We start from the raw sequence: 19,483 nt of genomic DNA, 5'->3' as shown, positions 1-19,483 counted from the left end.
CGCAAACCATGGCGCACCTACTGGCTTGCCCCGCGTGCCCGCATCACTGCTCGGAGCTCGACCTGAGAGACGCTACAGCCAGGGCTGTTAATGCTGCTGCCTATTGGGCATCTACTGTATAAGAAAGGAACCTCGACACGATAAGAAGAAGAAGTGTATGTCAAAGCCTGACGACGTCACTAGATGTGGGGGGGAAGCAGAGCTTAATATCATTAATGTGAAAGTGTCTGTTTGTTTGTCCGTCTTTCACGGCAAAACGGAGCTATGAATTGACGTGATTTTTTAAGTGGAGATAGTTGAAGAAATGGAGAGTGGCATAGGCTACTTGTTGTCTCTTTCTGACCTCTCTTTTTTCATGTTCTAGGTGTAATGTAATGTATGTTACAGTTTATGTAATTAACACAAAAGCAATATTTTTATTAAATTTCCATGCTTAATCGTCGTCACAAAACTGACATCGAGTTAATTTTTGTTAACAACTTTCACAAATTTTGGGTCCCATTTTTTGAAAATGCCATATCTGTGTCTTTTTCCGAAGGTCCTCCGAGGGTCGCCAGTGGCGACGTACTGCGGGGAACTGCTGAGCATGGGCCACGCCGACACACGATCTCCTGATCACTACATGTTCGCTTTAGACGTGAAACCTGACCTGCTGGAGGTGAGTCTAATATACGATCAGCCGGGTCCACACAGAGCAAGGCACGTCTCGCGACGAACGTCCAATGTAGACGAGTAAAACGCACGCACTGCCTCGGCCGAGGTACGGGGTTAAGAATTTCACCACCCGCTTTCTTCCCGTGGGTGTCGTAGAAGTAGACTACCAAGAATCTTATATACATGGATGTTGCACGCCGAACATTACTTTGAAGCCAGAAAATTTGACCTTGAATTACGTCACGCCGGTCTTGCATCTCTTTCTTTAGGGTGTCCATGATTAAGCATACATTAGGGATATCCCGCGGAATTTGACGTATTACATCTCTCGACACAGGCTTAAAACCTTTGAACCTCCGTTTTGACAATATTCTCAGCTTGATATGATATTGATATGTGTTAAAATGTCAAATATTAATATTAGCGCCATCTATCTGAGCGTACCTACCCCAAAGGTGTATCGCCATCTAGCTCACCGTACCTTTTTCTGTATGGTTTTGAGGTAAGTTTTTTTCTTAGACTTTATCTGTCTATACGGAGTTACATAAGTATTTGTCTTTTACTAACTGACACCTGTGTTTATTAAAGCATGCAATGGAATATATATTTTAGTGTTTTGGTCATCACAATAATATTTTGGTAGTAACTACTGGGAAAACTAATCCCAGTAGCTATCAACCCCGGTGTGGTAATTAACAATGTGGGGAAATCCCAGTAGTTAGGACAGGTAAAAACTTGGTGGTAACTAGTGGGAATAGCCACAAAAATATAAGGGAAGTATTTGTCAATGGGGAAATAATGAAATACTAGGACGTTTTAAAACAGTATCTTTATTTTTAAGCGCCGCCCCAAATCTCAAGGAAGGTGGTTCTCAATTCGTACGTATTTCAATTCTCTTCGCATGTATATATGTATCTCAATTTAATGTTTAGGCCACGATATATCCGTCGTTACTGGACTGATTTTTAAAATTTCTTTCTGTGTCATAATCTTCAGGCTTAAAGTGCAAATCTGCAAATTGTCGAACGCTCTGAAACATTTCCTTTTATCGGTACAATCGACAGCCAACAGCCAATGCTGCCTCCTTCCTTCATCTTTTGGAACACTGAAAAGTTTAATATTATTCATGTTAATTGTAAAGACATAAATTATATAAAGTTGGTATTATTATACTGTGATATGAACTATGAACATAGAAACCGTACCAAGTTGATAGATTTAGCTCCATTCAATAAGAGTAAATACCATGCAAGAAAAAGATTGGTCACCCTAGTCGTAAAACCACACATAGCATTATTTTTCTTTAAAGGTCATATTTATCGTTCTAAACCTATTCGTGGGAATTTTGATATAATTTGAGACAATGAAACCAATATAATGATAAGAACTAACCAAGATTACAAGCAAAATAGAAGAAAATTTATTGCCAGTGAGGTTTATGAACATTTTGGTAAAATAAGTACTTACTTGTGAAATTTTACGTCGGATTTCGGTTTCCATTTACTTCCACAATGGTTCACTATGCAATACATAGCTCAGAACTTAAGTAAATCGTCGAAAAACGTTTATTTTGCAAAATAAATCTCTGAATCGGTGAATGAATTTTGACAATTCTGACATATCGGGCATATTTTTTTATTATTAGTGTTCCCATAGTACGCAGGAGGTAAATACCGGAGAAATAAGGTTTTTGATTGAGTTTTTTTTTTGTATAATACAAAGAAAAGTAAGTCAATTTGATTGAAGAATGTTTTATACGTTTTTTTTATTAACTTATCTGGCAATACATCACAGTGTTGGAATGAGATAGAACATAGGAGTAAAGGTGAATGAACCTGGCTTCAACTCATTGGTCGGCACGCACTATCCAGAGATATATATAAAATTCTTGAGAGGGAGGAGCGATATCTTTAAGTATCAAATGTGCACATATAAAAGAGGAGATAGGTGGCGCGGCAATCGCTGGTACATAAGGATTTGACAATCTCTTAGCCTTCTCGGTAGTAACCCCGCCTACGGAGCAAGAGGTCCCGGGTTCAATCCTGATGAGGGTTTTTTATATGTTTTTCTACAGATATTTTTTCCTTATTTTATTATTATCCATAAATCTTGTTACAACATTAAAATTAAATTTATGCGAAAATAAAGGAAATTTCATTCGAAAGACTTACAACATTACCTAGGATGGGACAAACAATGTAAATAGACATATCATAAATAAAACAGTAACTAAACACAATTAAAATACACAAAAAGATAATTCAAATAAAATAAAAATAATAACAAAAAGACCGCTTGTCAGGATCGAACCTGGTTACATCTGCATACGATGCAAGCGCACTACCACGGGACTACGTCTTGACATGTACAACTTGACGAAATCAGCCTACAGAAACGAACGTCTAATGTCATGTCATGTTCCTGTCCATTGAGTGACACATGCGCTCCTAGCGGAGAGATTTGTAACTTCAGTTTAACACTGACAGCCGGTCATTTTTGCGACTGTTCTACTTCGACAGTTAGGCTTCCTTTAAATTCTACATTCCATAATACCGATGTAAGTGTCACTCACAGCTCTAATGAATCGACCTGTACATGTACAGTCAAGTTCATAAATACGTGCACATTTTTTCATCTTAACCCTATGAAATAAGGTGAATAAATGTACACATATTTATGAACTCGACTGTATGTGTGCAGTAATTCTCGATACCACTCCCCTTTGGCTACAGCAATGCGAGTACAAAGTGCAACTGTGCGTGGACGCGGCGCAGTACGGCAGCGCCGCTCGCTTCATCAACCACAGCTGCCAGCCCAACCTGGCGCCCGTCCGAGTATTCACATCCACCAGGGACCTGCGGTTACCCGCCGTGTGCCTATTCGCCACCAGGGACATCGCGCCCGGCGAGGAGCTCTCGTGAGTGTTCACTAGCCAGTCTAGCCACACAACCAGCCGCCGGCGTATGATCCAATTTTACGAGTTATTACTTATCTATCTGGATAAAGTTTCCTTCACGCTTTTTTTTTTTTTTTTTTTTTTTTTTTTGCTTTGGCTTTTACTCCCTGCCAATTTGCACAGGGTGAATTTGCCAATGTCAGTGTTGGCTTGGTGTTATCGTAGCTTTGACTTTCACACGTGAGGAGAATGTTCGGTATTTTTATTTTTTTTAATTTTTTATGAAGGATGTGAAGGGAAAACCTAAAACAAAACATTTGTTATGAACGTCACTGACAAACACATGACAACACTTACACAAATTGATTAGCGAAGAAGCGGAAGCGGATGATAGAATGTTAGTAATGCCAACATGAGGGAAATGAAAGAAAAGAAAACCATATTATATGTATAATAGGAATAAATGAAGTAATAGAATATTATAGATAGTGAGAATGAATTTACGTTATTTATAGTTTAATGTTATTTGTTTGTAAATATTTAATTAGGATAGAAGTTAAGGTCGAATCCATGTAACAAAGTAGCGAGCTAAAGCATATAGGTCGTGGTACACTTTCGGGCAATACATCGTACAGTGAGTAGCTACACATTGAACAAGAAAAGAAGATGTGATCCAAGTTACCCTCCTCTTGCCCGCATTGGCATAATGAGTTCGCGCGGACACCAATCATAGCCAGAAATAACGGAGTGCATACTTTTCCCAATCGCAACCGGCAAATTGTGGATATAACCCATTTAGGAGAATTACGAAAACGATAGAACCACGGCTTCCGAGTGATACGAGGTTGCACACATCCATAGTGCTTGCCCGTCTGCAATTTCGAGATATCCCATTGCTCCTGCCATGTGGCAAACATGTCTGCGAGTGCGCCACTCAAAAGGTCAGTACTGTAAATTACCGATTTCACTGAACCAATGTCGATAGCTTGCCTTGCCCATGTATCAACCATCTCATTGCCATTAATGCCACAGTGGCTAGGAATCCAACTCAGAACTATGGTTAGACCCTTTGACTCACACCTGCGAAGTACGGTTTTGATTTCTAAAATCAAAGGGAACTTTATTTTCATTTTAAATTGGTTGCCAATAATAGCCTGCAGGCAACTTTTACTATCAGTAAAAATAATAGCTTTACTAATGTTGTGTGTCTCTGCATATTTGACAGCCTCAAGGATAGCAACTGCTTCGCCTGTAAAAATTGAAGATTGTGGAGGACATTTAAATGGGAGAGCTATATTGTATCGAGGAATCCACACTGCTGCTCCCACGCAACTGGTCGCATCCATCTTGGAAGCGTCAGTAAACATCGGTAAGTAATTTGACCATTTTTCTAAAAATTTATTGAATTTATTGTTTGTTCCTGGATCATTTTTGAAAATGCCTATATCTAATATTACTTTAGGAGTATATATAAGGGTTTCAAATGCTACTTCAAATATGGGATTAGTACCGGATTTATATAAATTGGGGTAGATATTAATTAATTTGGAAAAAGATATTACTGTTCTTGGGAAAACTTTAAAAGTCCAATATCTGTTTTCAGTGACCTCCAGCGCCAGCGGCCACAAGCGTGGAAGCATCAAGTGGCTATAGTATGAGCTGCTCTTGATTAAGAATCTGTCCGCAAGATACTGTCTGCGGAGAGCCAGTGGAGGGTCAACACTTTCTACCTGCATGCCATTCTTCGGAGAACACCTCATAGCGCCAAGTATAATCCTCAAGCATTTTGCCTGGATGAGGTCTAGTTTGTCAAGGCCATCCTTATTGCAAGGTTCCATTAAAAGTGACCCATAATCTATATGACTGCGTATGATGGCATTATATAGTAACTTCTGGCAATAAGGATGAGAACCCCACCACACCCCGGACAGTGCTCGTAGTATGTTGATATTTTTTTCACATTTACCTATTATGTATTTGTGGTGCAGAGTGCCAGACATTTTATGGTCCAAAATAACACCTAGAAACTTTACAGACTCCTTACTCGGAATTCTGACACCGTCATAGTATACATCAGTTGTTGGCATGTTCCTTCTGCGGCTAAATGTAACAGTACAACTCTTTGTCGGAGATAGAGTAAGCCCATGGTCACCGAGCCAATCCCCAAGGTAACCCAGAGCCGTGTTCAGACTAGCAGTTGCTTTATCCATTGACTTTGCCATCGTATATAAGACAAGATCATCAGCGTACTGCAAGATGTTACAGAAGGATAAGACAGATTGTTCTAAGTCATATGTGTATATGTTGTAAAGAAGGGGCTGAGTACCGATCCTTGAGGGAGACCTCTCCACAAAGTCCGAGGAGGACAATAGGAGTTGCCTTGTCTAATTTTGATAGACCTGCCCATGAATAGCGAGGTGACAATGTGTACAATCTTCGCGGGAATGCTCAGTTGTAGCATTTTAGCCCTGAGCACCGGAAGAAGCACATTGTCATATGCAGCAGAGATGTCGAGGAAACATCCCAGCAGATATTCGTTTTTTGATAAAGTAAGTCTAATATCACTCGTTAAAATGTTTAGGCTATCCATAGTGCTACGCCCCTTTCGGAAACCGAACTGTGTGTCTGCTAAAATTCCATTGTTTTCCACAAACCATTCAAGCCTATTTTTAACCAAGTGTTCTAATATCTTTCCCATTGTTGCAGAAAGAGCGATTGGTCGATAGGAATTAGCCTCGTCTGGGTTTTTAGACGGCTTTAGGATAGGAATGACTACCTGGGACTTCCAATCTGCTGGAACCTCTCCTGTGTTAAAGGCATGGTTTATGATGCCAAGCAGATATTCCTGTCCGGGAGTATTTAGCTTAGACAGGAAACAATATGGAATCCCATCCTCTCCAGGTGAAGTATTCCTTAAACCATTAATTACCAGGTTAAGCTCTGAAAATGAGAAGGGCTGGTCGAGAGAACAGGAGGAACGTGGCAGCGGGGGGATATCAAACAGGACGCCTCAGGGACAGTTGGCGGGGCAAGCCTATCTGCGAATTCTGCCATCCAGGGGGAATCTATTGTTGGTTTAGATTCTGGATTAAATGAACCCCTAAATCTCTTAATATTTCGCCATACAAGAGATGGAGGGGTTCTAGGAGATAGGCTCTCGCAGAACCCCTTCCAGCCCCTCTTTTTAGCCTTTGCTAAGAAACGTTTTGTATGAGCCGAAACTTTTTAAAAGTAATGTAATCGTCCAAATTACCGGATTCATTGAAGAGGCGCTCCGCATCGTTTCTTTTTTTGATGGCAGTCGTGCAATCTGCGTTCCACCATGGGGGGAAGGAATTTTAACCCTGGCAGGCTTCTTTTTCGGGATAAATTTGTCGGCAGCTTCCAAAATGATATTTTTGAAGTACGTATACTTTCCCTCTTGGTCCATCTCAGTGGGGTTCCTCTCTTTGATACTCTCTTCGACAAAAAAAGCATAATTGGGCCAGTCTGCTGACTGTATTTTGTATTTCAGCAGCGGCTCTGGCAGTGGTGAAGGGAGGATCGACGTTGGTTTAGTGATAATTATCGGAAAATGATCACTACCATATGATTGGCGCAAAACCCTCCACGATAACAAGGACGATAGGTTCGGCGAACATACAGTCAGATCCAGAACAGATTGGGGGTTCTGACCTGGGTAAACCCGATGCGTGGGGGTACCGTCGTTAATGACTCCCACGTTAATGTCATCAAATAAATCCAGCAGAGCTGTTGAAAAAGCATCGGAATGGTATGATCCCCAAGAGATATTGTGGCAATTGAAGTCTCCTAGAATTACTCATACTCATACTCATAATTTATTGATAATATATAATTACATGTCATCTTACGTATCTACTATACAAGTAATTGTTATTACAATTGGCTTATACATATATAATTAATATTTACTAGTCAGGAATTCATCAAGGCTGTAGAACGACTGCTCAACAAGCCAAGTTTTGAGTTTGTTTTTGAAAATTGTCATAGTAGGTGCATCTGTTATTACCGATGGTAAGTTGTTATACACAGCGGGACCCATAACATGTATAGTTTTAGCCGTCTTTGCTAGGCTACGGGGCACCGCCGCTAGTTTGTGTCCGTATCGCGTGATGCGGTCGCTTTTATCTCCCCTCTTGGGGTATTTATCTAGATTCTCTCGCGTGTATACGGCAGTTTGCAGTATCAAGAGACCCGGCAACGTAATCATCCCCAGCTTTGTGAAAAGAGGCTTTGCAGACTCGCGCCATGGAACTCGAGAGATTGCTCTTACAGCTCGTTTTTGGAGGCGAAATACACGTTGCCAATCGGCCGCACGTCCATTACCAGAGGGTGTGGTACAGATGAGAGAATAGAATGCAATTCGTCTATATCAACTACCTCAGTATGGGGTATATATACAGAGATGAAATTAATGCCCATAACCTTTGCAGCTACGGCATTAATCCCATCCGAGTGGGGAGGGATAGAAATTTGAGAAAATGGGTAACAATGTTTAATCAATAACGCACATCCAGCACGTCCGTCACTACGGTCCTCCCGGAGGCACGAGAACCCCGGTACTCTAAAAAGAGCCCCGGGACGTAACCATGTCTCCGAGATGGCTGCAACGGACACAGCATGATCATTGATCAACTGGGTAAGTTCTGGTTTCTTTGGGATGATACTCCGACTATTCCATTGTAAAAAGTTGACCTGGTGACCTATTATGAAAGGTGAGTCGCTCTGCAAGTGTGACCATTAAAGGCGCAACGTCGTTCGGTAGAATGTCGCTCCATTTGGCGATGATATTTGTTAGTAACTTCAAACACAGCTCCATTAGGTCCTCCTGAGGGGTGACTCTATTGTAAGCACCATTCAGGGCCTGGCCATTGGGGAGCTGTGGTGGGGGAGTACGAACAATATTATTGTGGGCCTCTCTGTCATAACCTGGGGAGAGGGGGACCCTCGCCCGGGGCGCCCGATAAATGGTCTTACGATAAGATGTCGTAGGCGGGGATGTTGGCATAAACGTATGGCAGGGTGACTCGGACGATCTAGAAGAGTCTGGAATCTGCTCAAACATGACTCTCGCTACGTCAGAGTATGGGCGGCGTACTGATGAGAACTGAGCAGCTGCCTCTGCATACGAAATACTCTGTTCAGACATAGCCAGTTTGATGGCTTTCTGCCGACCAAATTCGTTACATGTCTTGTCAGTCGCATAGTGTCTGCCGGAACAGAATATACATCTTACATGTTCAGGAGCAATGTTACATCCATCCCCAGGGTGTTTTTGTGAACATTTGTAGCACCTAGCATCAGACCGGCACTGTGCTTGGATGTGACCAAACCTGAGGCACTTCCTACATTGGATTATTGGCAGCTGATACACGTCCACAACTAATGAGGTGTAGTATGCAAAAATTTTGGCAGGCAAGCTTTGACCCTCAAAAGTTACTACTACCGATTGAGTCGGAACCCAAGACGGGAGCCATCATCTTTAAGTATCTTCCGTTGAAGTCGACGAGCTTTAAGGATCTTCCCTTTACCTTCTCTAAGGGACGTTCCATTGACCAATTCCTCCATAGTCCAGTCTGAAGGAACTCCTCGCACCACTCCCATTCGAGATACATGATATGAAGGGATATCAGCTATAAACTTATTTTTGCCTAGAAGCGGGTGCTTAAGGAAGTTATTTGCATCCGCAGCTGTGGAGAAAGTGACCGCTACTCTGTTGCGACCCACCGATTTAATGCCACCGTCCTTCTGGATGTTATTGACGTTTGCCTGAGTTAGTAAAAAGCCTACATTTATGGGTTTTAGAGTGGCACTGGAGGAAGGGGCGGCCTCTCTAGAGACATGCACTATGAAAGGTCCATCATCGTTGGCACCATACTCTCGTGATTTGCTGTCTAGACTGGGGTGTTTGTATAGATGCGGGTTAAATTCAGTTGAGTTACTTTTGTTTATTTCAACTGACTCTTTTTGACTGTTCGCATGAGACTCGACCATCCTACTAGTACCGGGCTCCTCAACTGCACTATTTGTATTACCCGACTGCTTTTCGGACTCTGCCGGGTCAATTACAATTTTTTTGGGGGAAGGCTCCAGCTTGGTTGGTGATAAATCCAAGTTACGCTTGCGCGTGTATTTCTCCCAGTCCATACCGTTATCACCATCCTCGTCTGGAGGCTTCTCCTTCTCGTTGCCGTCCATCTAAACTAACCTTTGGTTTTATGTATTAATAAACCACCACCTGATTAGAAAATAAGGAAAGTTGTTTTATTTACGGGAATATAACCTAAAAATCGAACCACTCACACAACGCGCTACTCCTCAACCGACGACAACCTCCTTCACGCTTTGGCAATAATGTCAGTGTGAGAGTGACAGATGTCATCCACGTGGCGATAAAAATGGAAGCAAGTGTGCTTGTTGATGTTTTTTTTTTATTTTATAAAATAAATATTGGGGGACACCTTACACAGATCAACCTAGCCCCAAACTAAGCAAAGCTTGTACTATGGATGCTAGGCGACGATATACTTACTTATATAGATAAATATATACTTATATACATAGAAAACATCCATGACTCAGGAACAAATATCTGTGTTCATCACACAAATAAATGCCCTTACCGGGATTCGAACCCGGGATCGCGGCTTAGCAGGCAAGGTAATGTAAGATTCTGGTTGTTTTTAGTTCTCTAACGACAATGTGGTAGCTTTTGATGACGAACGTCATAAATAAATGGTTGTTTCCTTTCCAGTTTCGACTACGGCGACAAGTTCTGGTCGGTGAAGTCCAAGTGGATGAAATGCGAATGCGGCAGCGCCGAGTGCCGGTACCCGCAACAGACCACCGACGAATAACCCTGAGATCAGATCAGACCTTACAACATACTCATAGAGCATTTCACTGCAATGACAGTTTACCTTCGGGGCAACACTGGCTTCCGACAAATCGCAAGTTACGGCCACTTGCACGAGTTGCACGTTCTTGAGTTAGACCTACTATTTAACTCTGAGTTAAGATGAAGTCAAGAGTCAATTGGTATCTACCGTGTAAAAGGCTTCTAAGAAAAAAGAATTAGTAGAACATTTGTAACAATCTGTTTGGCATAGACGAGACACGCATGTCTGGCTCCACCTATATATTGAGATCAACTAGCATTGATATATTTAAGCATTCGATCTAAATGTAAAAATAAGTCGTTTTTAAGAGTTAGAAAACTTACTTTACACAACATAGGAACTATAATGATAATTTGATAAACCATAAATGTAGAAAAATAAAATTAGGTTAAGTGAAATTTTGAATAATTTTATATTTATTGGCAATAAGAGATATAATCAATGTTTGACTGTTTGTGTTAGGTTCTTATATGTATTGATTTAATGTTGATTGAGATTTGTATGGTAGTTCGAAAGATTATTCCTCTTTACTTGATTTTGAATTTATTGTAGTTTTCAATATAGCATTGAGATCCGATGATTGCCGATGAAGATGAATTATCTGCAAAAACTTATTTAATCGAAATGATAATTGAATGTATCTCAATTCACCTGTTTCTGTATTGTAATATAAACATGTGATTATTATAACATATTATAATAATGAAGCATGATGATGTTTGTTTTATTTTGTACTAGCTTTTGCCCGGAGATTCCCTGTTAGAAAGAGACAAAAAGTAGCCTATGTCACTCTTGATCCCTTCAACTATCTCCACCTAAAAAATCACGTCAATTCGTCGCTCCATTTTGCCGTGAAAAACAGTCAAACAAACAGACACACACACACTCTCCCATTTATAATATTAGTATGGATGTCTTACATGGAGCGAGAACTCTCATGTCAGTTTCATTACATTACATTTTGCATCTGATTAGTTGCTAAATTGTATGTGACCTCAACTCTGCGCAGTACAGCAATATAGCTAAAATCTGTTACGGTTAACACTTTTGCAACCAAGAACCCACCTGGTTGGCATTTGTGAACTTTGCTTAGATGCCGGACAACTAGCTGGATGGGTTGTCACTGTACAAGCAGGCACTTATAATAGTGTATATTGCCAGTTTCTGACATAGTGCACCATTTTTAGTCCGGCAGTGAATGTGTTAATTTGTAGTACAGCAAAAAGAAACATTTGCATGATAAGACAATAGCTTCAATTGCAACTTAGTCAACATGGATTAGTTCAATCTATCCTATGTCCTTCGCAATGCCTCTAAATATATCAAATAACATCTTAATTAATTTGGAGTATATCAGTTCTCATATACTTTCGCATTCATTAAATTAGCAATGGCCTTACTTATTATTATGCAAGATCTTTAAAAAACTGGCAATAGACAGTAAACACTTTTAATAATTGTGAAAACAGAGAATAAAACAACAAGATCTTCTTAAACATTTTATTCTTAAAATTACAGAAATCCACACTTTTCACTCAGTCCACCTATGCTTACAGCTTGTACACACGTAGTAAAGCCTCATCTCCTCCTCAGCGCGTCTGGTCTGGCCCTGGAAGAACACCGCTTCCCTGTGGTTACACTTTGGGCACATGTGATCCTTGGTACGAGGCAGCGTGGGGTCGCTCACCACATCAGGGTTTATATGCGTCAACTCGTCCACTTCGTGCATAATTTTGTTCACATACACGCAGTTGGAGTCGGCAAGCTGCTTGTAGTCACAATTTCTGCAGGCATAAAGTAAAACTTTGTTGTTCTTGTCTTCGCGCGGGTAAAGCATGTTGTTGCACTCTTGGCAAAACTGAATGCCGACATAACCAGGCCCACCATCTTTCCTACCCAGATTTAACGTCATATTTGCGAATTTTAAAGCAATATAATTATTTTGAAAATATGAAAAAACGAGTTAATAGGTGCGCAGCAGCAACACAAGCTTTCTAATAACGCCAACGCTGTCAGCCGTTGACATTGACAGTTAGTTTAGCTTGTCTATGATTGATTTAAGCCGAAGTTACACGTATGGTTTGGCTTGGAGGCCCTAACCCTGGGCGCACACGGAGGCGACAGTTGCACGGCGACATTTTTTGTCTCTGTCGTTACTACATGCGTCCAAGACAGAGACAAAAAATGTCGCCGTGCAACTGTCGCCTCCGTGTGTGCTCAGCCTAAGCTTCCTAGAGCAGGCTAGGAAGAAAATAGCATAGACCACAGATATATAGGCATAGACAAGTTAGTGTTGCCCATTTCATTATTTCTCCCAACAACTAGGGACTTAATTGGATAATTAGATTTATTACAGAAAGACACTAAAAACACTATAAAATATTTTCCATTACCTATCATTCAGAAGTGCAAAGATGGACTGTGTCTAATTAAAGAAGATTAAAAACAGCGTATATTACAAAGCGTAATCCATTCTTGTTTTATTTCATCAAATTTTAGTCTAGGAATGTTACGATGAGCTACTAAAAATACTTAGAACCGTAGTTAGTTATGTCCACTGTGTTACTCCTTACCTGTTAGCGGGGCTATCAATGTCGCAGACAACTTACAATAACTTATTTCCAGTATTGAAAGTCGTCAGGTATTGGATACCTTATATTCATATGACTCTGTGGCACATAATACAGTTTTTTATCGCCGTCAATTTAACTTTCTGGCTCCATTTATTTATAACAAAGTCAACGAACGTTTAGACATCTACAACAATAATAAACACTATTTGATAAAAAGCATTTGCAACTGGACTTTGACCCTTAATTACTCAGAAACTGAAAAACTCCTTGAAATTAATAGGTGATTGTTAAAATTAGTGCGAGCGTAAGTAATTTAAATAGGTCAAAATAATTAAATAAAGGTAAATAAGCAAGAAGTTAATATACCAGGTAAAATCTAATAATAAACATACAATACAATACAAATACTCTTTATTGCACCCGTCAATACAGGAAACAACATAGTAAGTATAAACATAAAGAATTATCTGTTGATTTCAGAGACAGGAAGCCATCTTTTTAAAGTAGAGTAGTTCAAAATTCATAACACCACTTATAAAACGTTTTCTTTTCTACAGCTTATAATAAATATATTTTGGAACAGTTCTTCATTCCACCTCACACTCGCGTTCTTCTTCATACACTACCACACGTAGGTACACACACACACACACACGTACACACACACACACACACACACACACACACACACACACACACACACACACACACACACACACACACGCACGCACGCACGCACGCACGCACGCACGCACGCACGCACGCACGCACGCACACACAGGTAATTATTCTTATTCCTAAAGTTAATAGTAGGTAATTCAATGTAGTGTTAGAAGTATAGGTATATACTTAATACTGATAAAAACAAAAGTCTATCTATTATGTTTAATTTACTCGTTAATTACTATATCATGTAACTGTCCATATATCTTCCTGCAGCTGTTTTGTTATTTGTTGAATATTCATAGTATATAAAATTCGAAGCGATGTCCTAATAATATGATTTATATGATACTTTAGTAAGCGATTCGAACATGTTTAGAAACAATCAACGGTGGTTTATTCCCTGATCCCTATATGACAGGTTAACCTAGTTTAGGGCTCAGGACACTATTTCAAGGCTATTTTACATTAACTCCATTATTCATATGTACTTTAAGCAATAACATACATCTCATGTAAATGTACTTAATAGGCTGACACTTTGATACCTAAATAAAGCATTTTTCATTTTCATTCAATCATATTTCAGTAATTTTAGTTTGGAACTTTTTCTGCATACAAATTAAAAATATTAATTACTTAAATCTCACCTTTACCGCCATAAAAATATGTGGTTTGTTACAGTGTTCTGTGATATACAGGCACATATTTTTTTTATACTATACTAAACTGTCACCTCATACATAACGTCTCAATTCACGGTAACGGTACGATATATCTGTACGATCCGTCGCAACAGATTAATCGAAAAGACTGATCAACAGTGTATGTCAACATCGTTAACGATTTACTTGATCGCATACGATATCGCAAATCGCAACAAAATCCCGTGCGATCGAAAGTATGTGGGTGTGGGCCCCTTGCGACAACCGATTCTATTTTTATCTCATACTTACCTACTGATTTTATTATTCCGTCTCGTGCGAGTAAAGCTAGGAACATACTACGCGGACGTCCGTCGTAAAACGACCGCGACCGCGACCTATCAGTGTGCACGGAACAAAACATCCAGAGAGCCAGATTTCGATCGGACGTCCGTGCGCTCAAGGCCACGTCCGCTCCGTCGACCGAAGGCCACGTCCGGACGTCCGTCGACCGATGGAGGAATCTGACAATGGAAAAACACATAACCGTGCAAACTATCGGTCGACGGACGTGGACGTGGCCTTGAGCGCACGGACGTCCGATCGAAATCTGCTCTCTGGATGTTTTGTTCCGTGCACAGATAGGTCGCGGTCGCGGTCGTTTCACGACGGACGTCCGCGTAGTGTGTTCCTTGCTTTAGTGTAACAGATTCCCGTCCGCGGTCGATTCACGACGGACGTCCGCGTAGTGTGTTCCTAGCTTGACGGGGACGGGGCGGGGGCGGGGGGGATCGTTTACGATATCGTAAACGATCGATCGCCTCGTCTGAGGTTGGCGCTTTCGATGCGACCGATCGTTCACGATATCTGTCCGATGTGAGGTAAGGTAATCGGAATTCACAGCAGGAATTCAGATTATGATTTAAGTTGTGTGAGGGTGGCCATAATATTCAGAAATATATTTTTTTATCAATGAACCGTTACATTCATAGCTGGGTAAAAATAATTATACGCTGGCAACTTTATTTTTTTGTTTGTTCTGTTGGCAGCTTTGTCAAGTTCACGCTGCAGTCTAGCTGACAATTTCTTTTCCCATCTGTAGCCGACTGGTGTCGTGCTATCCAAATGGGTAAGGAGCAGTTTTGAGATTTTATTTTAATTTATTGATTATATTTTTATTTTAACGTGTTATTAAGTGTTTTATAAGAGCATTTCTATTGTGATTGCGAATTAGTTATTTCAATATTCCTACTATTTCGGTATTTAAACTTATGTGCACCTAGCCTAGTACTAAGTCGGCCATGGCGGCGACATGTTTTTCTCGTGGTGTAAAAGTAATCTATTTGCATCTTGAATTCGCGGCTCTGTTTAGGAGGTGTAACACTATAATTTCGGCTGAAGTATCGTAATAGATAGTATGTTGTGTTAATTTCCTGGTTGGACGTGTTAGTTACCGGCGTCTCGAACTTTCAGGTAAACCGAGGGGAATCCGCACGGCGCGGAAGCACGTGAACCATCGCAGAGAGCAGCGATGGGCAGACAAGGACTACAAAAAGGCCCACATGGGAACGAGGTGGAAGGCCAATCCCTTCGGTGGTGCATCACACGCTAAGGGCATCGTCTTGGAAAAAGTGTAAGTAACCTACTTATGTTCGATCGATGTGAATTTGTTATTTGGTGTTAGGTTGGGCCAATGAAGTGAATGTTACGACGCGCCTGCGCGACGCTGCGGGCCGGCAGCGGCGTCGGATGCTCCCGGGGCTCCCTCGCGTGGTATTATTCCTGTGAATGTGTTTCCTATACAATCACAGGATAATACTGCGAGTGGTGGCTCCCGGCCTCTACGTTCCGGATTCCACGCATCAGGTCAACGAACCTGTGTTTGTATCCAATTTCTCGTGCGTTTTGTTTGAAAGCTTAGTAAATAAACACGTTACACATGTCGCGTGCTACATTATCGATTTTTTAATGCATTTAGCTTGTACATTTGCAGAGTAATTGAGTTAAAACTGTAATTACTTTTAACGAGTTGTTTAATTGCAATGCTATTAACTGTTGGAAAGTTGTACACTTAATTCTGCTAGATCACCATCCTCATTTACTCTGGAAGGTAGTTTTTTAATAGTCGCCATTTTGACTTCTCTTTAAAATACGGTATGAATTTAACGGTTTACGTGTTTCTGTACTAATTGCCTCTATCCTAGTTCAAGGGCCACTTCTCCTTAATCCTTGCAATTATTTGATCCGTTCAATTGATCATCGAATCTTATAGTTGTTAGATATAACTTTAGTATTGTCTTGTAACAAAGCTTACAATGTTTGCTAATGTAAAGTTGGTATTTTTGCCTCTTAAATGTCAAGTAACTCTAGTGTATAGTTCAGTAACTGTGTGAGATGACTATTCATAAACATATTTCTTTTAGGTTACTCTAGGACTTAAATACACCATGTCACTTTAATTTCTTAATTCCCACCTGCCTAGTGTAGAGTAAACACCACGTGTTCGTAATATTTACTATACTGACGGACATAACCTAGCCTCGTTAGGCCCACGTGGCATCGCCGTACTTGGCCCTTGATTTCATGGTAGACCTTTGTGAGGCACCTTTTCTACCTGCTATTGTCTAATTTGTAAATTACCGTTATTCCTGGATCTGTTGATATTTTTGAAGGGACATTTTTGTTTGCTCAAGCATTTTACTCATCACTGTATCATTACACATTCTCGTAATTTATTTTATATATTTCATATCCCTGTACTTGTCCTTTATATTAACATTATTAACCACTGCGAAATTAATTCTATCATTGCAATGCATCTGTAATGTTCTGGTACATTACTCTAATATGCCAGTAGTTGTACCCCTGGTCCCAATGATAATTAAATAGAAATTACCCTCTTTGTTTACAACATACATTAAAGACTAAATATTTTAATAGATATTTGCTGTTTGATCAATAACTAACAATCCTATGTGATGGTCAATGTGGTCCAATTATTTTGGTATCCAAGTTATCAGTATATTAGTTCCACATGTTTTTTGCATACCACTCACATGGCCAAATTCTTTAAACCTGAATAGTACAGTCCCTAGCTTTTTTGTAACATCAATGTATATTAGTACCTGCTTACAATGCCCTTTCTTAAGTTCTGTTAATTATTGTTTTTATATGCTTTATAATACATGTGGGGTTATGTTGGTTATGGCAACCTGTAGTCCCATGGTTTCTGGATGCTTGTTAGGGCTTATTACATTAATGTTCTTGCTTCTGAAGAGTAATGTACAATTAAATACAGATTGCATCTGAGATGCCAGTCTATAATTAACACTAGTTTTATTACTAACATATGCCACTGAAATAGTCCTTTGGCTATTATATGCATTCAAGGGCTAATGTTAATGATGGATATACACACTAACACACTACAAGAATTTCAGGAATGAATACGTACAAACTACTTCTCACATGGCACATTATCAGATTGTGTTGGTGTGAGACATGTGAGGTTCACACTTACAGCCAGCATTACATTTTTCCAGGGCATTAAATTAAAGTAAGGAATCTCTCAGAGCCCATGTAACTATCCGTCAACTTCGAAACATGACCTGGTTATAAAATTTTCCATAGTGTTGTAGTTGTAATGGGCAACTCTTCAGTATCCCAAAGCTTGCTCTTCAATATTTAAAGCTTTAATCTGTCGTACAGTGCTTTGAATTTTCTATCAATATTTATTTAATGATCATCTCGGCTGACCCCTCATTTATTACATTCTGAAAATAAACTGTTTAGATACGTTCATTATTATTAACACGTTCTTTGTTCAACAGTGGTGTGGAGGCCAAACAGCCCAACTCCGCCATCCGCAAGTGCGTGAGGGTACAACTCATCAAGAACGGCAAGAAGGTGACGGCTTTCGTGCCCCGTGACGGTTGTCTCAACCATATTGAGGAGAACGACGAAGTCCTAGTCGCGGGTTTCGGTAGGAAGGGTCACGCCGTCGGTGATATCCCCGGAGTCAGGTTCAAGGTATACCAATTGTTAAGTTGTAAAGGCATTTTGTCTATTCATGTAACAAGTAGCATTAATAACTTTGTTTTATCAAAATTTCTTTAGATTGCATTTTGCAAACTCATATATTTATGATAACTTTCTGAGATCCATATCTTACTAAATTACAAAATAATTAAATGCTTATTGCTTATTCTTGTTCCACAGGTCGTGAAGGTAGCCAACGTATCCCTCCTAGCCCTGTACAAAGAAAAGAAGGAGAGGCCAAGATCGTAAGATGGTGAAGATCAGGTAAGATTAAGATTTCCTAAGATTAGTCCTTTTTTACACCTTGATGATAGTAATTCCCATGCCTTTACGTCAGTTACATATTTCATTAATAGGAGGATAAATTGGCGCTGTAATAAGACATAGAATTCCCTAATTTTCCTGAGTGATGTCACAAATTATGTATTTGCTACTACTGAATGCCATGAGGTTACCTTTTTTACTGACCGGAAACTAATACATTAAAAATGTATATGTTATTAAATAAGTATTAAACATATATTTCCTTGTTTCAGTTATAACCTGCGGCTGGGTCCGAGGCAGAAGGTTGTAGGTTAAGTGATAATCTGTATGTAAGAATAAAGTGTTCTACGTACTCCAAATTTTTTTTTCTTTTTCATCCATCTTAGGGCAAACCAAACCATCATACAGTCAAAGAATTTAATTTCCTACCCATTTTGTACCATGTCACAGTAACAATGTTACCCATTTTGTACCATGTTACAGTAGCAATGTTACTGTGACATGGTACAAAATGGTAGGAAATTAAATTCTTTGACTGTACAGTAAGAAGATGCTCGCCAGCAACCCTAATTTTGCGTTTTGGCTTTTCATTTTCATGAAAAGCCAAAACGCAAAATTAGGTCCCCGCAGCTCCCCGCTCTGCTCATTCACGCCCTACCGGTGGAAAACCACCTTGAGGCTCCCGACTTTTCCAGCAAATAAATAAAAACTAGGATATTAGCCTTTACGGCATTTATAAATCCTGTGCTTATCACATCACCCCGCTCGGTTGCCTCACAGTTACCGCCTGTCAAAAACGCGAACAGTCTACCTGTCATATCTCAGCAGTTC

At 40.0% G+C, this 19,483-nt stretch overlaps 3 protein-coding genes and 1 long non-coding RNA gene across 4 annotated transcripts in view; 2 read left to right on the top strand and 2 right to left on the bottom strand.

Annotated features, from left to right (window-relative positions):
* The window catches only part of LOC125240837 (histone-lysine N-methyltransferase EHMT2), a 40,342-nt gene extending 29,159 nt beyond the window's left edge, over positions 1 to 11,183 (top strand). Inside the window, 3 exon segments of the mRNA XM_048148977.1 lie at positions 539 to 658; positions 3,387 to 3,571; positions 10,326 to 11,183. Coding sequence (XP_048004934.1) covers positions 539 to 658; positions 3,387 to 3,571; positions 10,326 to 10,428 — 408 coding nt within the window. The 3' untranslated portion in view covers positions 10,429 to 11,183.
* On the bottom strand, positions 3,702 to 9,875 carry LOC125240839. Its single transcript, XR_007178676.1, has 2 exons — positions 9,780 to 9,875; positions 3,702 to 3,853 (listed from the first exon to the last, which is right to left on the bottom strand). It is a non-coding gene; the product is annotated as an uncharacterized LOC125240839 (long non-coding RNA).
* A 773-nt stretch (positions 11,184 to 11,956) lies between the features above and the next one.
* On the bottom strand, positions 11,957 to 12,501 carry LOC125241566 (DNA-directed RNA polymerase II subunit RPB9). The gene has a single exon (XM_048150111.1). The coding sequence runs from the start codon at positions 12,380 to 12,382 to the stop codon at positions 12,002 to 12,004; it is 381 nt and encodes a 126-aa protein (XP_048006068.1). The 5' UTR covers positions 12,383 to 12,501; the 3' UTR covers positions 11,957 to 12,001.
* A 2,849-nt stretch (positions 12,502 to 15,350) lies between these two features.
* LOC125241624 (40S ribosomal protein S23) lies at positions 15,351 to 19,011 on the top strand. Its single transcript, XM_048150186.1, has 5 exons — positions 15,351 to 15,479; positions 15,824 to 15,983; positions 18,181 to 18,379; positions 18,569 to 18,652; positions 18,925 to 19,011. The coding sequence occupies exons 1-4, from the start codon at positions 15,476 to 15,478 to the stop codon at positions 18,635 to 18,637; spliced, it is 432 nt and encodes a 143-aa protein (XP_048006143.1). The 5' UTR covers positions 15,351 to 15,475; the 3' UTR covers positions 18,638 to 18,652; positions 18,925 to 19,011.
* The last annotated feature ends 472 nt before the right edge of the window (positions 19,012 to 19,483 follow it).

Source organism: Leguminivora glycinivorella, chromosome Z (assembly GCF_023078275.1).
Source record: "Leguminivora glycinivorella isolate SPB_JAAS2020 chromosome Z, LegGlyc_1.1, whole genome shotgun sequence".
In the NCBI taxonomy this organism is placed as follows: Eukaryota; Metazoa; Arthropoda; class Insecta; order Lepidoptera; family Tortricidae; genus Leguminivora; species Leguminivora glycinivorella.
Note: the sequence above shows the minus strand (reverse complement) of the source record. Positions and strands in the feature narration are given on the sequence as shown.

Coding starts and splice junctions, on each gene's coding strand:
- LOC125241566 (XM_048150111.1), bottom strand. CDS start 12,382: ATGACGTTAAATCTGGGTAGGAAAGATGGTGGGCCTGGTTATGTCGGC.
- LOC125241624 (XM_048150186.1), top strand. Junction 15,984..18,180: donor GGCATCGTCTTGGAAAAAGT/GTAAGTAACCTA, acceptor TTTGTTCAACAG/TGGTGTGGAGGCCAAACAGC. Junction 18,380..18,568: donor TCCCCGGAGTCAGGTTCAAG/GTATACCAATTG, acceptor CTTGTTCCACAG/GTCGTGAAGGTAGCCAACGT.